Source organism: Callithrix jacchus, chromosome 6 (assembly GCF_049354715.1).
Source record: "Callithrix jacchus isolate 240 chromosome 6, calJac240_pri, whole genome shotgun sequence".
NCBI lineage: Eukaryota > Metazoa > Chordata > Mammalia > Primates > Cebidae > Callithrix > Callithrix jacchus.
The window spans coordinates 60,165,600-60,189,860 of record NC_133507.1 but is presented as its reverse complement, the minus strand read 5'-3'; the positions used below and the strand labels follow the sequence as shown (position 1 = coordinate 60,189,860).

At 38.6% G+C, this 24,261-nt stretch overlaps 1 protein-coding gene across 4 annotated transcripts in view; it reads right to left on the bottom strand.

The window, feature by feature from the left end:
- LRP2 (LDL receptor related protein 2) overlaps nt 1-24,261 on the bottom strand; it is a 216,321-nt gene that overhangs the window by 171,878 nt on the left and 20,182 nt on the right. For 2 of the 4 annotated variants that reach the window (XM_035304603.3, XM_008998756.5), the window contains exons 2-3: nt 3,901-4,008; nt 1,927-2,049 (exon numbers count right to left, since the gene is read on the bottom strand). In XM_035304603.3, the coding sequence (XP_035160494.3) occupies nt 1,927-2,049; nt 3,901-4,008 (231 nt within the window). Of the gene's footprint in view, nt 1-1,926; nt 2,050-3,900; nt 4,009-11,471; nt 11,643-24,261 lie in introns of those variants that run through there. The other 2 variants (XM_078327446.1, XM_078327447.1) reach the window with 2 other exon arrangements.

Below are 24,261 nucleotides of genomic sequence, written 5' to 3'. Positions count from 1 at the left end.
TGTCTGCTATAGGCTGAGCACGGTGGCTTACCCTTTTAATCCCAGCACTTTGGGAGGCCAAGGTGGGTAGATCACAAGGTCAGAAGTTCAAGACCAGCTTGTCCAATATGGTGAAACCCCATCTCTACTAAAAACACAAAAATTAGCTGGGTGTGGTGGTGGGCACCTGTAGTCCCAGCTACTCTGGAGGCTGAGGCAGGAGAATCACTTGAACCCAGGAGGCAGAGGTTGCAGTGAGCCAAGATTGCACCATTGCACTCCAGCCTGGGCAACAGAGCAAGACTCTGTCTCAAAAAAAAAAAAAAATGACCACTATAAACTTATCTCCAGTCTTTTCCCAAACAGTTTCCCTTAGTAGTTCCATTGCCCTCTGTAAACTATTATTATTAACAAAGAGTCATCCACCACACAGTGAATCACAAAATAAAACTCAGCTTTCTTCCCACTCTGTGAGAAGAGTAAGGGAAAACAGACCCAAAACTATATAGCCAAACCCATCATTTATGCATTTAGTATCTATTTATTAAGAACCTCCTCTCTGCCTGAGAGAATGTCAGGCCTCCAGGATGCAAAATTTAAGATTTGAGCAGCATTTATGCAATCAAGACAGGTCAATAGGATAAATATGGCAAAGCAGAAAAGTAAGGAAAAATTGGATAACGTTACTGAGCTGGGAATTAACCAAGCCTGGAACAATCTACAGTTGGGCTTCTTATTATGTGAGATAATAAATTCTTGAGTTGTATTTTTCTTTCCTTGCAGCCAAAAACATACACAGTGATACAAGAATGATTTTTAATTATACAAATGTCCTTAATAGAGAAAGGAATGGAATGATACACATGATAGACATATTGCTCACAGGCCGACATCTTATATTTATCCAACATTGCTCTCTTATCTCAAATTATTTTCAAGCCAGGCATGGTGGGTCATGCCTGTAATCCCAACATTTTGGGAGGCCAAAGCAGGAGGATCACTATAGCCCAGGATTCCAGACCAGCCTGGACAATGTAACAAGATCGTGTCTCTACCAAAAAATTTGAAAATTAGCTGGGCATGTTGGTGCACACCTATAGTCCCAGCTACTCAGAAGGCTGAAGTGGGAAGGCTGAAGTGGGTAAACCTCCCACTTCAGCCCTCTGACTAGCTGGGACTATAGGTGTTTGAGGCTGCAGTGAGCTGTGATCACACTACTGCACTCCAGCCTGGGTGAGACAGTGAGACCCTGACTCTACAAATAATAATAAAATTAAAATATCCAAGATCAAGGTCCTGGCAAAAAATAATAATACAATAAAAATAAATAAAATTATTTCTAAATCTGTTAAAACATTCTTTCTAGTTTGATCCCAAAGAAATGAGCATTTAAAAGGTTTTTGGATGCTGCAGTTGCCAATATCTGCTTCATTACTACCATTTTCTTTCTTGTCCTGACTCATCCTACGGTGGCTGTGGCAGCAGTCACTGAAGTAACCACCAAGAATCCCTCCAACAGACCTACCTACTTCCACTCAGTCATAAAGAAGAGAGTTTAACATTGGGGCAGAAGGGGTGAAAGGTTTGAATACAAAGTATGCCACAAGAGCCAAAAGATTCATCCAGCTGCCAACCACACACATGAAGACACCCAGCTGTACACACCAACAAATATTTGGTTTCTTTCTTGAGCATAACATAACCAAAATTAAAGACTGGGAACCTATCTCATTTCCAAATTTCTGGAGTATATTCTTAATTCTTCAGTATATCTGTACTTTCAATATCATCCAACCCCTGAATGAGATTGCTGGCATAGGTTCCCTTGTGACTTAAGGCCCCACTCCACATTTCTAAAGAATCATCCCATTGTGTGTAACGTCTTTGCGGCAGGTTGGGTTGTAGGAGTCCACAAAGCCAGAGCAGGATTCCTCACCAAACACTTACAGCAGTGCTGAAGTTCATCTGAGCCATCATCACAGTCTTGATCTCGGTCACACACCCAGGAGTTCGGGATGCATTGCCCATCACTCTGGCACTTGAAATAGCCCTGCTGGCAGGTCACAGGAGCTAAAACAAACCAACAGAGGACTCATTATGGCAAGCACCCTCCCCATTATAGTAGCAAGCCATGCTTGCTCCAGAAGAATATATCATGTCAACACCTGCTCAGTTTATTTGAAGGCAAACAGTAAACAACCCTTATTCTAGAGTCTGTGGACCCCAGTCAGAGTTTACTGTCAAATAAGCTCAGCAACAAACTCATGAACCAAAGCAACATAAAAACACAGAGAATTAAAAAAAATAGCAGGTATACACACAAATTATGACAAAGGTGTTAGGTTAAAAGCTTAACTCAAGTAAAACTAAACCATGAGTTATTGTTAAACTATTTATTTTGTGATAGCTAATAGTAAAGTATAATCATGAACTGGAAAATCTATGGGATTTGAAAAAGAAAACCCAGAATCAAATAATTATTGCTTCCATGATTTACTTGCTTTAGGATCTTTGGCAGGTTCTCTGAACCTCAATGTATTCATCATGAAATGGGAACTATACTCATCTCACGGTTTGCTGTGAAAAATAAGTTAACATAGGTATGTGAAATTGCCATGTAATATTAGTTGCTATCCCTGTTGTCATTGGTATTATTGTTATTGATATTATTTTTACAGGTCAATAAAATACAATACAGGTAAAAATCTCTGAAGAGTGTTGGCATAGCTGTTAATTTATTCCTTTACCCCATATGCACTGCTCTTGCCTTTTTGCTTTTATTGTTTAATCAAAATGAACTCAATAAGCCCAGAGTAGGCAAATAGATAGCACATGATTGTGTCTCTACAAATACAGCTTACAGCCTTGTTCATAGTCCACAAACTAGCAGCATCCACATCAGCAGGAAGTTTCTAGAAAGGCAAAAGCTCAGGTCCTACCTCAAAATACAGAATCCAAATTTGCACTTTAATGAGCTCCCGGGTTATCCATTTGTGCATGAGCTTTTGAGGAGCACTGTACAGGACCTAGTCATTACCCATTTTCAAATGCATTGTCATCTAAATGACACACCAAAGTTTGACTGCTATAGTGTGCCGTAAGATGGCCAACAATTCAAAACAAAAATTTTGTGCCTGCTTTCCTGATTTGTGAAAGATAACCTTTGTTAGTTCACCTGCTGGAATGAAGGAAACTGCATATGATTATCACCTGTGGGAAGTCAGGAAGAGCAATGGGATCTGTGCATGGGCTTACCAACCGTAAGAACTTTAATAAATGACTTAACTTCTTCACATCTCAATTTCCTAATCTGAAATCTATCTCAGAAGATTAGAGAGAAAAGTACATGACAAAATGTATGTGAAAGTCATTTTATAATCAGTTAGATCTGAGGTTTAATACATCATCCTATTTTTTAACTAGAATTTTTTAATGATAACATAATTTTTTAATAACATAAATCACAGTAACCAATTCTGTGATTTCTTTATGGTAATTCACATAAGTTGCTCTATACCCTTGACATAAAAATGGACTCCTCCTTGACTTACAAATCATAGTAGTTCAGATAACATTATTTTTTGTTTGTTCTTGTGGGTGCACAAAATTCACTAAGCAAATATCAGAAATAATCATGTATAGGCTTCAGAAAACTGTAACCAAGTATCTTTCCATATTGAAGTTGGGGTCAAGGGATAAGGGTAAGATATAAACTGATGTGAATTGAACCCCTGCCTCAAAAAGGAGTAAAATAATTGCTAACACCATCAGTTCTCTATTCAACCACACAGATCTCAAAAGACTTGGGCCCAGCCCTGCCTCTGTCACTAAAAGGCATAGCTCTTCTCTGTTACAGCTGAAATCACCATGAAGCACTTACATTACTCAAAATAGAACTTAGCCTGGCCGCTCCTCACTTACCACAACCAATTTCATCTGAGTCATCCAAACAGTCTTTGGTCCCATCACACCTCCAGTCTTTAGGGATGCAATGCCCATTTCTACAGCGAAAATGCTCACTGTCACATTCTGCAATAACAGACAGAAATTTTAAAAACTTATCCCATGCAGATACTTAACTGCAGAAATATACATTTTTGATAAAAATGAAAAGTTATTCAACTAATTAAATAATCAAAGAAATGCAAATTATAAAATTAGGACAACATTCTCCCAATGATAATATAAAAATATTTATTTGAACATCCAAAGGAAGAAAGTGATTTTCATACACATTTGATTAGTGCGTACCTTGATGTAACTAATTGGGAAAGCAGTTTGACAACATGTATCTTGCTTTTTAAAAATAATTGATCTTGAATTTAGTACCTTTACTTCTAGTGTTTTTTTAATGTATAAAGACTTTTCATCACATTATTTATAACAAAGGAAATTGCAAACCTCTTAAATGTCTAATAATAAACAGACTAAACTTTTTCACATCAATATATTGACAGATTAATAACTTATAAAATGGTAATGGAGAATTTCTAAGTACTTAGAGAAATAATTTAATGAAACAAAAACAAGGATGTAAATTTTTACATATAACAGAGTTACATATGAAAAAAAAAGATAAAAAAGACCAGAACATTAACAGTGGTTATCTCTGACTGATTGATAGTATCGTGAGTAACTTTTCATTTGTGTAAGTGTACTTTTTTTAGTTCCTTATCTTATTTTTTAAGATATACAGCAAGTTATGGCCTTTCATTCTTAGATTCTAAACTAACAAATATTTTGGCTTAGTTTTTAAAAATTAAGTTATAACTTGCCATATCTATAAGCTCATCTCTGCAAACAATTTTTTAAACCAAAGAGCCAAAACTAAAAACAAAATCTCGCAGTCAACCAAAGTATATAAACTTGACAGCAAAAGTTGACACCCAAGTGGCAGTCATGCTCCTTAGTGATACTGGAAGGAGAATATAACTTAAACAAGTTCACTTCACTGAACAAATATATCCTGTGATTTTCCTAGGTCTCCCCAAGGGACAAAGTTCCCCAAATACCTGGCCAGTGGTATTCCCAAGCACTATGTGCCTCATAGAAAAATTTTTCAAAGACAGCAGCCAATACCAGCCCAAGTTAGAGAATGCTCAAAATTATTCTATTCTTTCACAAACCCACAGGATAAAGGAGCAATTTTTGGAGTTGGAAGAATAATTATATCTTCCCCACGTATTTAAGCAATCATGCTAAATTACCTATTTCAATTTTTTTCTAATTAACTAAAATTAGGTATATATACAGATCAATTACCTACTCCTAAAATAAATAAGCAGTGTGCTATCCTGACTTGTGTAAATGCAGGCATATCAACAGCATGACATAAACATACTTAAGTGATCTATTCCTAGGGTATATAGGTTACTTTGTTCATGGAATGTTCAAATCTGATTGTCTGGTAGTGACATCCTGATTTATAATGTATGCTGCAAATGGTCAGAAACTTTGCTTGGCTAAATGGTGGTACCGAGTGGTACAGGAGTATGTACACCCAAATACCTTCTATAGACTAATGTATGATGGTGGTTGGTGGTGCAGGTCTGGGGTTGGTGGTGCAGGTCTCTTATCAACTACCTTTAAAACACAACAACCTCCCTTGCAAAAATGCCCCTAAGGAATGTACAAATTCACTCTGGAATCCCAGAACTTCTCGTTGGATTTTGTTCTACAAAGCAATATTTCCATGGGAGATTAGGGGCTTTGGAGGTTTAGCTATTAAGACAACATATATTAAATCACTTTTATCAATTAGGTCTATTGTTAGTAATTCAACATAATACATTTGTAAGTTCAGTACATTGGTCTCCCTTAGTATCTAAGGTTGTAAAGGTAGTATCTTCTGGTTGAAAAATTGTAACAATCGTAAAGAACAGTCCTCTTACAGAGAGTTTCATATTGCCATGGAGAAAAGAAAAATATAAACTGAGAGACTGAGTATTTACAGGAAATTATCAGAACAATGTATATTGCCTGTTTTGATAATATATATAATTAATGCTATTTCTTAAGCAACTTTTATTACAAGTCCCATTTTTCAGGGGTGGGGAGGGGGGACTTGTTTGTTTTTTCCAAACTAAAATACCAATTAAACACATCATGAAAAGAACACAAAATAGAGACCCAAAAGTCATTTTATAAAATACTTCAAAGTCAATTATTTAAAATCACACATGTAAAAAATGAAACTGATGGGGAAATGTTGCAATTAAGTAATTTTTATAGGTAGTGATTTTCACATTTGATCTCCCCATCACTCCATTATCTAATATATCAAATCCAATTTTCTCAATTTATCAACAGACCTATGATAATTCATTTGTCGAATTCACCTTTTCAGTAGTAACTTTCACGCCTGTTATAACTCCCAAATGACTGTTGTTTGGAAATAGTTCTCCAGAAAAAACAAACTGATACTTTATTATTGCTGGGTGACCTCTCAGCAATCAGCCAGAATGCTCCACTGGCTTCAGAAGCTCATTCTCTCATAAAGGGAATATGTGTTGTTTAAAAATAAACCACTAGTGAAAAGGTCTAGATTAGGTCTGATAACAATTGCAGGTGCCCTGACTTCAATTGGTCTACATACACTTTATTTTCTGAGTGTTATGTTTTACACAAATAGGCTTTACTCACAACCCTCCAAAAGTTTTATCTAGATATTATCTACATTTTGTTATTTAAGAATTTGAAGTTTAAAAAAAAAAGATAAGGGGATTATTCCACCCACAGGGAGGAAAAAAACATCTATATAGAGCCAGCTTTAAAACTTTGTTTAGCAAATAGTCTCTAAACTACCATATTCAACCAATCCAGTTTTAACCAAGAAGTAATGTTGCAGACAATCATTTACGTATCTTTAAAACATTTAAAACATTTTCCAGGAGGCTCTCTGAACCTATTCTGGTTTGGGTGCTGCCTGATTTCAAAAAATAAAATAAAAACCTCTAGTAAAAACCAAGGAGGAAAATATATCCACATTGAAATTAAAAACCTTTTGTTAAGAATCAGGCAATTATCACAAAGGAACCATCAAAACCAAGTGAACACCCTATCTTCCCAGCACTAGCCCCTGCCTTTCCCATGAATCAGAATAGATAGTACAAAGATGAAAAGAAGTATTCATATGGCACTTAAATGACATGCATCATTCTAAGTGCTCCGCCAATATTAGCTCATTTAATCCTCATAATAACCCTGTGAAATAGATGCTGTTATTATGAACGTTTTACAAATAAAGAAACCGAAGCACAGAGCAATTCAGTAACTTGCCCACAATCCAATAGCAAATATGTGCAAAGCAAGGATTTGACTCTGACAGTTCCAATTCCAGCATTCGTGCTACCTGACCACCACTCTACATTCCCTTTCACCAAAAAAAAGTTTATCCCACGAAACTCAAGAATGAATGGGAAAATCTTATTTTTTTCTCCAAAATTGCTCTCAATTAACATTAACTGAGTTCATTATTGGGCTGGTGTAGAATCCATAGTGCTCATATACTTCAGGTGGAGAAAAAGAGTAGTCTACTTGGTGACTAACATACCATTAAAAAAGTATTGGATTTAGGTCACACATATATCTGACTGCTGCATGGATTAAAAAAAATTATTGGATTCAGGAAAAATTGCACCAATCAAAAACAATGCAATAAAGTTTTTAAGCATTTTGATATATTTATATTTTTATAAATATACAATTTATATTAGCCACAGGGATAAACTTGCTTTACAACCTCATAGAGAGCCCAAAGCTAGAAAGAAAAAAAAAAAACAGGAGTATTCCTTTCTTCATAAGTAGCCATATCCCAGGCTTTGGGCAAGTGTTGGACAAGAATGTGTTAAGATAAGATATTAGAGTAACAGATAGCGCCCAGAGAAAAGAAGTCATTTGCCTGTTTGTTTTCCAGAGCAAGGAACAACCCTGGATTGAGAACATTCCTCTGTCATTTGCAGTCTCTGGCACAGCACCGGGTGCTTATGGAAGAGCTAACGCATATTCGTCAGGAAATGCAGAATTCTCTTTGTAAAATTTAGTCTGCTGAGACCATTATATATCAGAGATATAAAATACTATCAGAGCAAACAATTAGACATTAAGTAGAAATTGACCATCTTAAATCCATACAGAGAAAAATGGAATCTGGAATAATCTAAAAAAAGAGGAATATCTAGAAGTTTTTTAAAAAAGAGAAAAACATTAAGTCATATTAATAGCAGTTTCACTCTTTTACCCTTTCCTTGTAAGTTTCTCTCTTCTTTCCATAAATTCTCTTTTTTCTTTTGAGGCAGAATCTCACTCTGTTGCCCAGGCTGGAGTGCAGTGACGCAATCTCAGCTCCCTGCAACCTCCGCCTCCCGAGTTCAAGCAATTCTCCTGCCTCGGCCTCCTGAGTAGCTGGGAATACAGATGCGTGCCACCAAGCCCAGCTAATTTTTGTATTTTTAGTACAGACGGGGTTTCACTATATCGGTCAGCCTGGTCTCGAACTTCTGACCTCATGATCCACCTGCCTCGGTCTCCCAAAGTGCTGGGATTACAGGCATGAGCCACCACGCCCGGCCCCATAAATTCTCTTCTTAGAAAAGAAAGGCAAGTGGTAGTCAATGGAACATTGTCCAAAGTTAACAGAGTAAGGTAATTTCTATGGCAAATCCTATTCCCCTGCTAGATCCTCTTAACACATGCTGGTCCTTCCTAACACTTGGTCTACCTGAGGAGGTACATGTCCTCTTCTTTAAAATGTCAACAACTAAATCATATTTTAATAGTCCCACCTTCACTAAACTCAAAGAAAAACAAATTTAAAAGGCAATTCCTTATCCATAATTTTTGCTTCACTTTTTCTCTACTTAATTTTGATTCCTTTGGTATTGATAGACAAACTCCTGATATTCGTAAGTTGGCTGACAGTTCACTGCAATTCCCATACCTTGCCCACATAAACAAGGCCAGTCTCCTTTTGAAGATTCAGGGTTATCTGCTTATTTCTAAAACTTTACACTATAGTGATGACGGCCAAGGGTGACAAATTATGTAAAGCACCCTACCCTGTCTAGTGTCAAATTGATGGAATAGTCAAGGATTCAGTTAATGAAACTGAAACAAGCCATGAACAGCAAACCAACCTACTATTCTCTTTCTGTGCAACATTTTAACTGCCTGGTTTTCCTTACAGATCACCAAATAGGTGACAGGAATTCTTTTTTTTTTTCCTAATCCAGTTTATAAACCATTGAATAGACTACTTCGTCCAAATTATTGTTTCAGAGCCCTGATGTTTTCTTAGAACAAAACAATACTATAAGGACATTTCAAGAAGTCAAAGATTTGAGGACAAAACCTACAATGCAAGTTGATGCATTATCATGTAGACACAGATTTTAAGTGCTAAATAAATAAATAAGGGCCAAAAGAATATGATGCCAGATTCACTAAAGCCACAAATGAATTTATAACTACTATGTGCAGTTATCCTAGGATCAGTGGAAGAAAAAAGAAAAATAAGATATGGTCTGTTTTGACAGAACCTATAAGTTTATTGGGGGCAAAAGTGATTTATGTTATAAATTAAATATCCATGCAATAACAATTGCTGTTAATTATTGAGCACCTACTATGTAGACAATATGTAAAGCTTTATACATATTCACTGGATGGATCTTCTTTGAACTGGATGATGTGAGATTTATACTTATTTAATGGAAGAGAATCTGAGCCTCAGTGACATTAACCAATTCCCTCAGGGCCACGAAGGTAGCAAATGTCAAAGTCTGATTTAGCCCCAAAGTCTGTGTGACTCCAGAGCCTGTACCTATTTTATCATTCCACGTCCTGCAAAGAAAATGACAGCATTTGTTCACCCAGACTTGCCAGCAGTATTTTAATTGTTTCCCATGAATTACGTTACTCACCCTCACAACAGCCTTCTGAAATGGTATTAATGGCCCGATTTCATAGACAAGACAATAAGGCTTGACCAAGTCTCACAGCTAGTAGGTAGTGGAGCACATATTTACACTGAGGCAGTCTGACTCCAAACCTATATCACATGACAATAGACAATTTGGTTCCAAATAACAATGGAGATAATAAAAACCAACTGGCCTTGGTGGGGGAAATAACACTGCAGGCTGGTGTCATCAGAGAAGTCTTCATGAAGAATTATAAGACTACACTGGGTCTTTGTGAATGAGCAGGATTTGGGGAAGTGAAGAGGGAGACCAGGCTTTGTGTGTAGGGTCAAAACAACTTGACAGGCCAGGCGTGATGACACATGCCTGTAATCCCAGCACTTTGGGAGGTCGAGGGGGGCAGATCACTTGAGACCAGGAGTTCAGCCTGGCCAACATGGCGAAACCTGTCTCTAAGAAAAAAAACAACTTGACAGAAACTTAGCATGGGTGAGGATCTAATAAGTATGACCCAAGCAGTGGGAACCTCTTGGAGAGCAGTAGGCAACAAGGCTGGGAAGATGGAGAAAAAAGAGCTTTGAATGCCAAGCGAAAGAGTGTGAGGGTGACTACTCAGGCAGTAACTGAGTTAAAAGCGAAGATCGCTCTGGGTAGGTAAAGCCTGAACTAGCATATAGACTTTGACAATGAGAAGAGCTTGAAGCTCCACTTCAATCCCCAGAACCTCGCCGCAACCATGAGTCCAGTGAGCAGGCTGGTAGGTGCTTCACCAAGAGGCTGCTAGCAGAGAATGGTAACACCCTGCAGCCCCTCCAGCTGCCCCAGGCTGATCCTTGCCAGCCCTATTTGCATGGCAAACTACCAACAGGTTTCATGAGGCAGGGGTCCCCAGACCCAGGGCTACAGCCCGGTAATGGTCCATGGCCTGTTAGGATCCAGGCTACACAGCAGCAGGTGAGAGGCAGGTAAGCGAGCATTATCACCTGAGCTTGCCTCCTGTCAAATCAGTGGCTGCATTAGCTTTTCAAAGGAGCACAAACCCTACTGCACATGAGAGGGATCTAGGTTGCGCATTCCTTAGAAGAATCTAATGCCTGATGATCTGAGGTAAAACTGTTTTATCCTGAAGCTATCCCTCCCTCACCACCACCCCACTCTCCATGGAAAAATTGTCTTCCATGAAATCAGTCCCTTGTGCCCAAAAGGTTGGGGACCGCCACCTTAGGGCATCGCCAGCATCCTAGTGACCATCCCCCACCATCCTCTCCAAGCTGGCCGTGTCTGAGTATCCAGCCCACAGAATCCAGTCAGCTCTCAACATAGTTGATCTCAAAGATTACTTAAATAATTGCTTAGTAATTGAAATAAAGTGCCTTTCCAATAACCAAATGCCAGCAGAATGAGATACACTACTTGAGGAGCCTCTCAATTCTGAGCAATGAGAGATTTAAACTGAGCTGTTTATAACTGAACTACCCTTCTCCGTTTCCATTTAAACACTAGTCACCAGTCTTTATCCCCTGCCCCCAAGGCTCTTACATCCCGCTTGTTTTTTCATTATGCACCTCTCACCTCTACAATCAGGCAGTCCATCAGCACTAAAGAGCATTATAAGCAAAGCCACATTTCTCGGAGGTTCTTCAGAGGACACTATTGGCATTTAGGATAGGAAAATTACTCACCTTGCAGAGATGTCCTGGGCAAAGCAGTATGTACGTCATCCCTGGCTCCCATTTGTGGAACACCAGTATTGCCCTCCCCCCATCACCATGACAACAAAAACACTCCCATGCACGTCCAGACACCGCTTGAGAGTGGCAGCACCACCCCCAGTGGAGAACAACTCAGAACCTCTAAGCAGCTTGGACAGTCAGAGCTCAAAATTATCTTAGCCTACCTGAAAGAGATCATCTTAAAAAAAAAAACATAATAAATTCTTCGATTCTAAAGATAATAAAATTTCTTAAGCAATCTCACTCCCTCCCACCCATCAATAAGAGCACCTAAGATTGGGCAATTTCACCCTGCAGCTGCAGCAACTTGAAATTAACTCCCCTGGGGAGTGTGATAAAGAATCTAAGTTCCAGGAAGGCCTGTTTCATCCTGGAATGCTCCATTCCATTGCACGTCCACAGATCTACCCCTTCAAGGGGAGGGGATCACACTTGAAAAACACAAGCATCTGAAATCCTCAAGTAGTTCATCATTAATGTAAAGGATTGTGGCTAAGAAGAACAGTCATAAACACATCTGCTTTATAGTGCAAACTTTTCCCATCCATCTTCATTATCAAAGCAAAAAAATAATTTCTTCCGATGTCCTCCCCACCTCACCACATACACTCACAAAAAATAAAAATATAAATTGACAATCACTTAGGCCCCCAAACATTCAAAAGAATCTCCAAGTTTTTACCAAGAATGCTGAGCAAGGAAAACTTCCTATCAGCCAGCATCAAAGCACTGAAACTGCATTTGTATCAGTCTTCTCTGTGCTCCGCCTGAATAGCTCACGCAGTGCTTTCTCTATCAGCTAAGTCAATGAGGTTCCTGGAGAGGGACTATCTCTACATATGGAAGGAAACTAAACCCAAGACCTTCTTCTCTGTCCCCATCCCGACTAGGGACTAACTGGTTATTTACATCTTTCATGCCAAAAGAGCTACACTTATAGGATGCTGAGAAAGAACACTATCCAAACAGAAGAAAAATGAAGATGGCCTGCCTGCCCAGGTGAATAAAGACCCAATGAATCAAACTACTTAAAAGAATAGCATGCCCTTCAGCACCTGGTGATTTAACACACCCTGTGCAAAACCTATAAATCATCCCATTGAACAGTGGATTTCCAGTCCCAATCTCCCAGAGAATTCCTATACGGCTTTTTGATTAACAATATAAATTACTGGAAGATGGTTGCATAGAATCAGACATTAAGAAAGAAAATGGACATTCATGAGAAATAAATGACAAGAGAGACTTTAGAAAGGCAGCTTTCCTGCTTAAGGCTTTTGAATGATGTTTCAGACTAGCACTAATAGACAGCATCAACCCAGGGTTTTCCTGATTAATTAGGTCCAAGTGTTGAACCATAAACAAAACTGACATGGATGTATTAAAGCTACAAGCATCACTTCATTTTGGTCATCTTAATAATCAGATGAGATCATCAGCTTATCGAATGAATGATAGCTTGATACTCAAATTATGACAATAACAACAAGAAGAGAAGAAACTCTCAATTGGTGGATCTGGTAATTCCCCATAGTCATAGGCTAAATTACTTATAACTACAAAATGGACCTTCTTGACTGAATCCTATAAATACCTTGCAGAATTCTTTCTCCCTAACTCCGTATTATTTCGTTCTTGACTATCACAAGAGTTACAACAAGCTCTAAAGACATGAGAAGAGAGAGAAGATGTGAAAATAGGGAGAAAAAGAAAAAGGGAGAGAGAGGAAAAGAGAGAGGGCAGAAAGGAGAGATGTCACAGTTAGCAATCAGTGTCCAGACAGTAAATTTAAGGAGACCTAGCATCTTGCATCCTAACCTTGATTTAAATGACACCTGGCATCTCGCACTTTAACCTCAATTTGGTACAAAATGGCAACTCATCCTTATTTGGCTATGGCCCAAATTCAGACTGAACCAGTATGTAATTGCTAAGTGGATATATAGGCAAGGGCAAGTTACATAGGAATTAAATAACCTCTCATTCTAAATGTGTACATTTTCAGAAAGTAGAGATCAGGTCTCTCTCTCTCTCTCTCTCTCTCTCTCTATATATATATATATATAGATACACACACACACATATATATAATTTACTCTAATGAAACCAATGCTTCAACATCAATAAGCAACTCTGATGATAACTCTTATCAAAAAATGTTTATGCTTGGTGATGATGAAGCTTCACTGCATTGTTATTCACACAAACACTGAACTTTATCCACAGTTCATGTGTTAGATGAATAATTAAGTGGCACACACATGCACACTTCAATCTTGACCATTTAGTTATGGGTATGTATGGCTTCTGCCAACAGAGCATGAATTTTCTTAAACTGTTAAGAAATACTATGCAGCAAGAGTGCCAAAAGATTTCCAACAATAAGTTAAAAAGTCTTTTCTTGGGCAATAAGTACTAAAAATTAATCATCTAGTAAGCGGAAGTCAACAGTTTTAATAAAAATGTAATATGTCATTCCTTTTTTAAGAATTGGTTTTGCTGCTGTTTTACACAATATTTTTTGTGTATATATTGTGTAAAACTTTTCCCCTTTAGTGACAAGTTATGCCTTGGAAAGGAAAGTTTAAAATTCTCCTGCCATGACCTGGATATATGAAATATAAACAACAGAAGAACAGATGAGACTAAGCGACCTCTGTATTCCCAGGGCCTGTTACAGAACCTCCTAATACCAGCCTACACTCAATAAATGAACTATATATGATATGTTAGAATATATGTGTGAAACCAATATGATGTCCAAAAGATGATAAAGAGATCTGCAAGGAAGGAAGGAACAAACGAAGGAACGAAGGAAGGAAGGAAGGAAAAAAAGGCTACAAGGGCACATCTTATCCTAAAATCAAAAATTGCAATTTGTATTATAAGCAATTTGCTAATGTAGCATAATCATGATTTTAATTTCCCTATACAGAGACAAACATTATGCTGAATCATTGCCTTGTAAATCTATAAAGCAGGACCTATTATATTTGCAAATACTCTCACGGTAGAAAGACACTAAATTTCCTGTGTCTCCTCTACTGCATTGCTTTTAACAGACTGAGCAAAAGAACTTCAGAACATGCCTCACCAGCATGTTATCTTTCACAAGGAGTCCCTTGGTTTGTTATACCTGGCCTCAAATACATTCGTAGGTCTCCAAATCACGTTCAGGCTCTGTACAAATGTCATCACTTTGCCTTATAATGTGATTGTGATGACTTGAAACAATTCAATAGCTTGTTGACACGGAATCAACAATATTACATTGTCACCAACTGATACCCACATGTAATAAGGCAGTGTTCAGGTTTCTGCCCAGACGTGGTGAATTTATAATGTCCCAATATTAACACCAACATGAATAAAATTACAAGTTTATCTGCAACGACTGTCAGAAACAGAAAGAAAAAAAGCAGAGTATATTTCCTAAGATTTTTGCCTAATCTATGTTTTAAATATAGTAAAAACCTTTGTCACTATTATAAATATAAAATCTTAGAACTTATGGTTTCAGTAATAAACTATACCAGAAAGTACATACAATAAAATATCTACTTACTGACACACAAGTAATTAAATCCATTTGCTTACTGGAGTTCTGTTTGTATTATACTTTTTTAAAAATGCAATAAAATAAAATAATATTAGAGAGTTAGCCAAGCAGAGAGATTTCAGTGGCCATCTCAATTCTGGGTGTTGGGTACCTACAGTTTCAGTCCTGGATTAGCATGAATGAGCTAACATGCAGAACGTAATCATTAAGTAAGATTTAAATTAAATTCATAAGAATGGCTGAAATAAGAAGAATAACAATGGAAAAAACAATAGCCAGAGGGCCAAGAGATGCATGGCTTTCAACTCTGGCTAAGCACTGACTGGCCATATGTCATTCCAAACTCTAAGTTCCATGAGGGCAGGAACTGTGTCTCATTTACCACTGAACCTTCACGCAATAAATATTTGTTACTGAACTGGCTTAGCCTGATGAATTTGAATTTAAACTGATACAGCACGCAGTTTTCTTACCTACAAAATTTCTGACCTGCAAAATCAGGTTATGGTGAACATTCAAGAGGTCCCTGTAAACCTCTGGCACAATGCCTGAAGCATAGCCGCCCATCTATGAAGCGTAGATCCTTCCAGGGCATTCCCACCACTCAGCTAACTCTAACATTCTAAAAGTCGTTTCCCTACTTTCTGACTGAGAGAAAACTTTCAAAATCTAAGCCACCTTGCTTGGTAGGATGTGCAGCGCTGAAAGCACAGGTGTTGCTGGTTGCCTCCATGGGTCCAGTCAAGGGCAAGAGTGAAAAATCAAGATTTATTCTAAGAAACACAGGTCAAACTAGAGCCAAAGCAAGCTCGCTCCCAATTTGCTATTTTCTTGTTTATGTACTTCTGATGTTTATTTTCTTGTTTATATATTTTTCTATTTTCCTACGATGAGCATTTTTATTATTTTGTCTGTTGTAAATCACTCATATTTCAGGTGATCCTCTGGAGTTTTATGTAAAATACTGTAGCTGTATAATTACGACAGCAAAAAGAAATGGATGATAAATATACAGGCTTTTTCACAATGGACCTTAAGTCATTATACTGTATTTTAAACTTGGTCATAGTTATTTATCATCATAAAAAGGATTCCTGTTGACCTCAATTCATGCTTCGGCATAAGCCATAGAATTAAGGACATAAATAAATTCAGGCTTAATCAAGAGAAACTAAGCTAAAAATTTTCCATTTAAAAAGTTTGGCCAGCATAATAGCCCATGCCTGTAACCCCGGCACTTTGGGAGGCCAGGAGTTCGTGCTCAGCATAAACAACAGAGAGAAATCATGTCTCAATAAAAGAAAAGAAAGAAAGTTCAGAGATTCTTTAGGTCCCAGGTTTAAGATAATTAATTTCAAATTTTTCCTAAATGCATTAAAGGCCAGCTGTGGTGGATCACTCCTGTAATCCCAGCACTTTGGGAGGCCGAGGCAGGTGGATCACTTGAGTACAGGAGTTAAAGACCAGCCTGATCAACATGGTGAAAACCTGTCCCTACTAAAAATACAAAAAATTAGGCCAGGTGTGGTGGCTCACGCCTGTAATCCAAGCACTTTGGAGGCCAAGGCGGGTGGATCACCTGAAGTCGGGAGTTCAAGACCAGCCTGACCAACATGGTGAAACCCTGTATTTAAAAAATAAATAAAAATACAAAAAAATTATCCAGGCATGGTGGTGTGTGCCTGTAGTCCCAGCTGTTCGGAAGGCTGAAGTGGGAGAATCTCTTGAACCCGGGAGGCAGAGGTTGCAGTGAGCCGAGATAGTGCCCTTGCACTCCAACCTGAGTGACAGAGTAGACTCCATCTCAAAAAAAAAAGCATTAAAAATATTCACTATCCTAGTTCTCTAAACTTTCTCTTATATAATAGAAAAACACAATAAATACAAAATTATTCTTTGACTAAAATAATATATAATGACCTTCCAATTCATTCAAAGAAAAACTTCATTATCTTTTTACCTTATTTCTGGCTAAATGAGAATAGATTTCCATATACCTAGACATGCAGCCCTTGCAAAAGAAGGAATAAGGCCGGGTGCAGTGGCTCACACCTGTAATTCCAGCGCTTTGGGAGGCCGAGGCAGGTGGATCACTGGAGGTCAGGAGTTCAACACCAGCCAGGCCAACAAGGTGAAACCCCATCTCTACTGAAAATACAAAAAAATTAATTAGCCAGGCATGGTGGCGTGCACCTGTAATCCCAGTTACTCAGGAGACTGAGGCAGAAGAATCACTTGAAACTGCAAGGCAGAGGCTGTGGTGAGCTCAGATGGGCCACTACACTCCAGCCTGGGTGACAAAACAAGACTCCATCACATACACACAAAAAAGGAATGAAATACCCTATTGCCATGACCCCACTCCTATGCTTTTCCATTAATGAAACAAAGAGACCTTACCACCCTCCAAAGTATTCTCCACTCCACAGAACAAATGCTCCAAACTAAATGCAACCCAACAAACAGGTACTGAAGCTCTGGTAGACCATTAATCTTTGCGCTCTTAAGGTAGAATAACACTTGTAAGGAAACAAGCCCTCTTGTCCACAACTGTTTAGCTGTCCTCAAGCAAGCCAATACAATGATCCCATCTCCTTCCAGAAATCAAGAATCAAAAGTTAGCCAGTTCTTCCCTGGGAAGAGTTATGTTCACTCTGTTTACTATAAGCACTCAACACTTCACAAAGTTTGGTGGGTAAGGTTACAAAGAGGGAAAAGCAACTTAAACTTAAAAGGCTGTTCTGATAGTTCAGGAATGAGATGATTAGAACCTTATCTAGTTAAATGGCCCCACCTCTGCCTGACTTCCCCCACCCCTGTCTAAAAATCCTTTCCTTCTCTCTCCCTCAGATTTCTATAACATGGCCAGAGTTTTCATGGCTCGTGACCCTGACCCCAAAAATCTGCTCCTAGGTGAACTTATTCACAGGAAAGTCTCAGTGATTCTTAAAGCCTTCGTCAGGTATTTGCACTTTCAGCAGAAAATAGAAGCCCGCACGGAATGAATTTTCTAATTGTGGCATTTTGGGCATTCCTAATGCCTAAATACCTTCCTCACCAGCTTGATGGAGCAGATTGTAGGGGAACAGAGTATCTTATCAGGGCTTCTAACATCGTACCACATAGGTTGTGGTACCATTTATAAGGCCATCTTTGCTAATGCCAGAAACCTCATCAGCAGTGAGATAGCATTTTCCCATAAAAGCACAGGCCAGTTCAAATATAGTCAAAGGGCTTTTCAGGAGAATTTGGTGACATCTCTAGATCAGTGTAATGTATTTCAGATTAATCTGGACTGAAGAAAAAAGCCCTAAGGGAGTATTGCAAAAGCAATGACTCCCAAGGCCTCAAGAGAATCAATTAACACCTGAACATGATTAGGTGAAATGAAACACTGTCTTTTGTGTTCTGTTGTAAACTGAAAGCCCTTATTTAACTATTTGTAACTCAAAGAACTCCTTCCACTGGAAACAAAAGATTCATCCATTCCACCCAAAGTGGAATATATGTGTATGTATGCATATACATCTACATATATGCACACAAGGGAGCCCAATGTTACCAGGCCCACTGACCAAGAAACAGACTTGAGGCCAGGTGTTGTGGCTCATGCCTATAATCCCAACACTTCAGGAGGCTGAGGCAGGAGGATCGCTTGAGCCCAGGAGTTTGAGACCATCCTGGGCAACATAGTGAGAGCCAGTATCTACAAAAATAAAACAAATTAACCAGGTGTGGTGGTGCACACCTGTAGTCCTAGCTATTCAGGAGGCTGAGGTAGGAGGATTGCTTGAACCCAGGAGTTTGAAGCTGCAGTGAGCTATGATCATGCCACTGCACTGCACTCCAGCAAAAGAAACAGAACAAAAGGGGAGGGGAGTGGGGAAGGAGAGAGGCAGAGGCAGGGAGTAGGGGAGGAGAGAGAGAGAAAAAAAAAAAGAGAGGAGAGAAAGGGAGGAACAGAGGGAGGGAGGGAAGGAGGAAAAAAGGGAGGAAGGGAGGAAAAAAAGGAAGGAAGGGAAGGAGGGAGGAAAGGACGGAGGAGGGGAGGAGAGAGAGAAGGATAGAAAAGAAAATAAAGACAAAATGCATTCCAAAAGGCACACTTTATAGAGTGCTCATGTGGCCATGTGTTTCTTTACCATCACTGGATTAACTCAAGAAGTTTCAGTAAATTTTTCCCCCTATTGATTCAACTATTGCTACATATGAAATCATTATTTCTCCAAGTATATCAGTCTGTATTTTCCTTCTTCCATTCTGCCCAGCATGTCTAAAAGTCAACAGCTTTTCCACACAAGGTTAAGAAACAAAGTCTGAATAGCCAGATGGAGCCATACTATTGGAAAACTACTATAATATTACAGTAGGGCAAGGAAGGGGAAGAGCATGCTTAGAAGCCAAGTAACTGTCCAGGGTGAAGTCCCTCTAGTCATATACCCAGGGTTCAAACCACTGCTCCACCTCTAACTAACTCTGACAGCCATTGAATTTCTGTGCCTCAGTTTCCTCATCTAAAAATGGAGATAATAAGAGCTCCTATTCATAACATTAATCTGAGGATAGAGTGAGGATTACGGGTCTGGCACAGCAGTGTTTAATAAAAATTGACAACTGTTACTATTTTTAGGCCAGTGGTTTCTCATCCTTTAAACTCCAAATATTGTTTCCCTCTGAATTCTATAGGTTTTTTTCTGCTTCATGTATATTTACTTATATAAGAATTTATATATATATTCATCATCTACAACCCAGTTTGAAAATCTATTAAAATAACCTAATTATGTGGCATATTCCCCCAAAAGCTGATTCAATACAGAAATTTACTCTCTTCCCCACTAAATATTTCTCAAGTCTAAGATTCACGAAAGAACAACATATCCATATTCAAGGTAAAACTGAACTAGAAAAATAAAACTTAACTCACAAAGATAGGCAAATTTATAGGCACACATCCACATACTTTCAAAACTATATCACTACTTAGGGAAATAACTAAATTTTCTGGTTAAGACATTTTCAACAATTATATTTCAAGGGCATTTAAGAAGTTTAGTAATAACAAAAAATACATGATTAACTAAATAACACTAAACAGTTGCCTAAAAGTAGATATCTTATTCCAAATAAGTTGATAGTGACAATATTTATTGAATGTAGAATTACTAACCCCTGTTATTAGTATCTAAGATTTTAAAATTCTCCTCACTTCATTCTGATAAATTTGGAAACTGTTTCTGACTTCATGACATTTTGAAAAAGGCCAAACATGGGAGAAACATAGAGACCACATCTCACAAAAGGAAAAGTCCAAAGCTTTTCAAAATGCAGACTACTAAGGGTATCGTCACCATAGCAACCTTTGAGGAAAGGGAATTCCAACACGAAGAAACCAGAGAATAAGCAGTATTTTCACTTCAAAAGCATAAACTTATAGATGCATCTATATGGTATGCATTTATACTCTATAAGGTCAAAGGTTAAATGTGACCTTAAAGTCAAATTCCAGCACTTTTGGTGTATACTATATACCTACAGTTTCTTTCCTATCTCTTAGTCATTCAGAATAAGTTTTATCCTTCTTCATATAATAGTTTCTCAAATACTTGGAGAGCTAGCTAGTTCCTCTATTCTTGTCTTTTCCAAAAGAAACCTCTCCAGTTTTTCCATCATTCCCCCATAACATTGTTTTCCGTTTTCTCATCATTCTTGTTTCTCTCTTCCAAATAAGGTTCAAATTTTCCATGCCACTCCTAAAATGCAGTACTCAAAGCTGAAGAGAAGATGCCCAGTGTCACCAGACCAGCTGTGGCCAGGACCAGTTGTAGCATACTGTAACATTCATTTCCCTCTCCCTCTTCAGTAACAGAACCCGGTGTTACTCAGGTGAACCATGTGCTCAGCTACATTTGCCAAACGTCCACTAAATGTGATCATGGGACTAAGTCTTAATCGATGAGGTCAAATGCAAGCAGTAGTGTTGTGCGGGACTTCTGCAAAGTCTCCTTTAAACGGAGAAGGCATGTCTTTCTTTCTCTTCCTGCAATCCTACTACCTGGCATGGAGAAAGGACAGCTATGGCTATAGCAGCCATTTTGGACAACGAGGTTACTTCGGGAATGGGAGTCACCAGCAGAGGATAGTGGAGCCTGGGTCTCTAATGGTATCATGGAAGCACCAAACTACCGATGGTTATGTAAGACAGAATTAAATGTTTGTCTTGTTCAAGCCAAACAAAATCCTCTGTGACAGGAGCCCAGAGTACAGCATGGCTATTACCTCCCCAAGGTGATGGAGTTGCTTTACTATAACACACGTTCTTTTGACTTTCCAGTAAACAAAGACTTCTTGAGTGCCTGTTTATGCTTGGCACTGCAGGCATGACTTAGCATCAGTGGTCCTGTTCTATGCCTCTCCCGAAATGTACTCTTCTAGAGGAAGAGATGAAATATACAGACAAATTATTGTACCTCATGGCATAATGAGACATGCTATAAGAGAGGTTCAGATAATATTCAGTGTCGATCAAGAAAGGTCCTGTAGAAGAAGGTGCATTTAAACTACAAATAGATGGATCTGAAGGGAGGAGATGCCTTGCAGAGAGAACAAACTAGAACTGGCACAGAAACAGGGAAGTGCAAGGCACATCCAGGAAAAAGCCACGTTATTCATCAATGTCACTGACACATCTTCAAATTACGAAGATCGTACTTGAGGCAGATTCTCTGTTATGTGAAGTAAAAAAATACAAATAAATTTGCGAGATCTATGACACCCTCTAAAGCCATTAAGTGCCTCCATAGAATCAATTCAATTCCCCAGGCATTTATGGAGCACCAACTGTTTCTCCATCAACTAAGAGTTTCTTCCAATCTACAAAGCCATCCTAAATTTAAACAAATTTCATCAAAACATTTTCCATATTTTAAAAAACACTTGGAGGCGATAACTTGTCAATATTCTACTAAACAGGCAGAAATGTTTCCAAGAGGCATATTTCGATATTTAACAAACTATAAAAGCACAAAGCAAATGTGGTTCTCCTTTTCCTCTTACTATTGATTAATTTAAAGTTACAGAAGCAAGAAAGTAAAGCATGTGGGAAAACAGAGCATTAAAGTTAAGTATATGAAACCCAAAGCTAAATATCCTACTCTGCCTCAGTTCACTCATTAGTGAAAAGGGGATATTAATGGTATCTACCTCCCTGGACTGTCATAAGAACGAAATGCTACAGTTATGGTGCCATATTCGACATATAGTAAGTTTCAGTGTGTGGCAGCTCTTATTACCAATATCATCCCTTCCTGATGCTGTTCACTTCCCATCAACCAAGATGGGCCCTCAACAGAGGCACAATTGGCATTTGAGCCTGGACAACTCTTTGTAGTATGGAACTATCCTGTGTATTACAATGGTTTAGCATTCCTGTCCTCTGCCCTCTAAATGCTGGCAGTGATACTCAGGCATTGTGACAATCAAAAAATGCTACTACATGTTTCCAAATGTTCCCTGAGGGAGATGATCCCCAGTTGATTCCATTGAACCACCTAGGAATCAATGAACTAAACCTAACAAAATGTCACACACCATGCCCAGATGGACAGCAAGCTGAAACTTTTTCAGATAGGAAAATTCAAAAAAAAAAAATCATTGAATATTAATGGATGTAATTAATATACACATCCATTAATATTGTCTGAAAAGACATGTCTAGGCCAAGCGCAGTGGCTCACGCCTATAATCCCAGGCTTTAGGAGTCCAAGGCGGGTGGATCACGAGGTCAGGAGTTTGAGACCAGCCTGACCAAGATGGTGAAACCCCATCTCTACTAAAAATACAAAAATTACCCAGGCGTGGTAGTGCACACCTGTAATCACAGCTACTCAGGAGGCTGAGGCAGGAGAATCTCTTGAACCCAGGAGGCGGAGGTTGCAGTGAGCCCAGATCATGCCACTGCATTCCAGTCTGGATGACAGAGCGAGACTCTGTCTCAAAAAAAAGACATGTCTAATATTCCTATAAATCAAACATACCAACTTATAAAACAAATAATATTTATAAAACAAATTATCAGAAACAGCAACAAATCAAAGCTTTCTCTTTGTTCCATGGTGACTCTCGTTTTCTCCTCACTTCCAGGTGCACAAATCTCGTTCTGCCCTCATCATCCATCACCCAGATAATCCCAGTAATCCTCTAACTTAACTAGTTCATCTGCTTTTTCTCATTGCACAAGTTTCTTTTTCTCTTTACAAAAAAAAAAGTCTGATTATTGTACTTCCCAGCTTACATTTCTTCAAAGGCACCAAACTTCTTAGCTTGACATACAAAATCCTCCACAGTCCACTCTCCCATCTCCTTCAAGACTCAGTTCAAACGGCCATCTGTGCAGTCTTCCTTGGCCCTTGGTCCTCCAGGCCTACTTGACTACATCACTGCCTTTCCTGTTCCCCCAAACTTCTAGCACAATTGTTTATTTGCATGTCTTACTCATCTATGCATCTTGCCAGCTCCTGACAAAATATGCTTTCAATATATGTGTGTGAGAAAAATACATTAGGGATCATTTTAACTGTAATCATTAACCAAGTCTAGCTTAACAGCTTTCTTGCCTGTTGAATGTCTCACTGACCTTTCTGTAGTCTCATGAAATAATAAGGAACTCTTACAAGAGAGAAAACTCTTCATTGACTGTGATTCTTACATGCTCTGCCTAAAACCTCTCACGAAATCAAGTGTTCCTCTTCAAGTGTAGTCTTCCTTGGGCAAATCCTTCTTGCACAATGGACACATCTGACCTCCACTTAGACCCGTGCTTCCATCATTCCTGTTCTCGGAGTTACAGAGACATTATCAGCAAGCTCTGCATAAAACCAAGTTTACATGAAGCATGTAAAGGACACCTATAATGGAAACACCAGGTCCACCAAAGTTAGAACTTCTTGGCAGCTTGACATTTGGATCTGTGCCTTCCAGACCTGGAAGGTGAAGAACCAAACGTTCTTGGGGGAAGAAAGGCAGGTGACTTTGTCTAGCAGTTTCATCTCCTTTAAAAAGCTGTATTTTT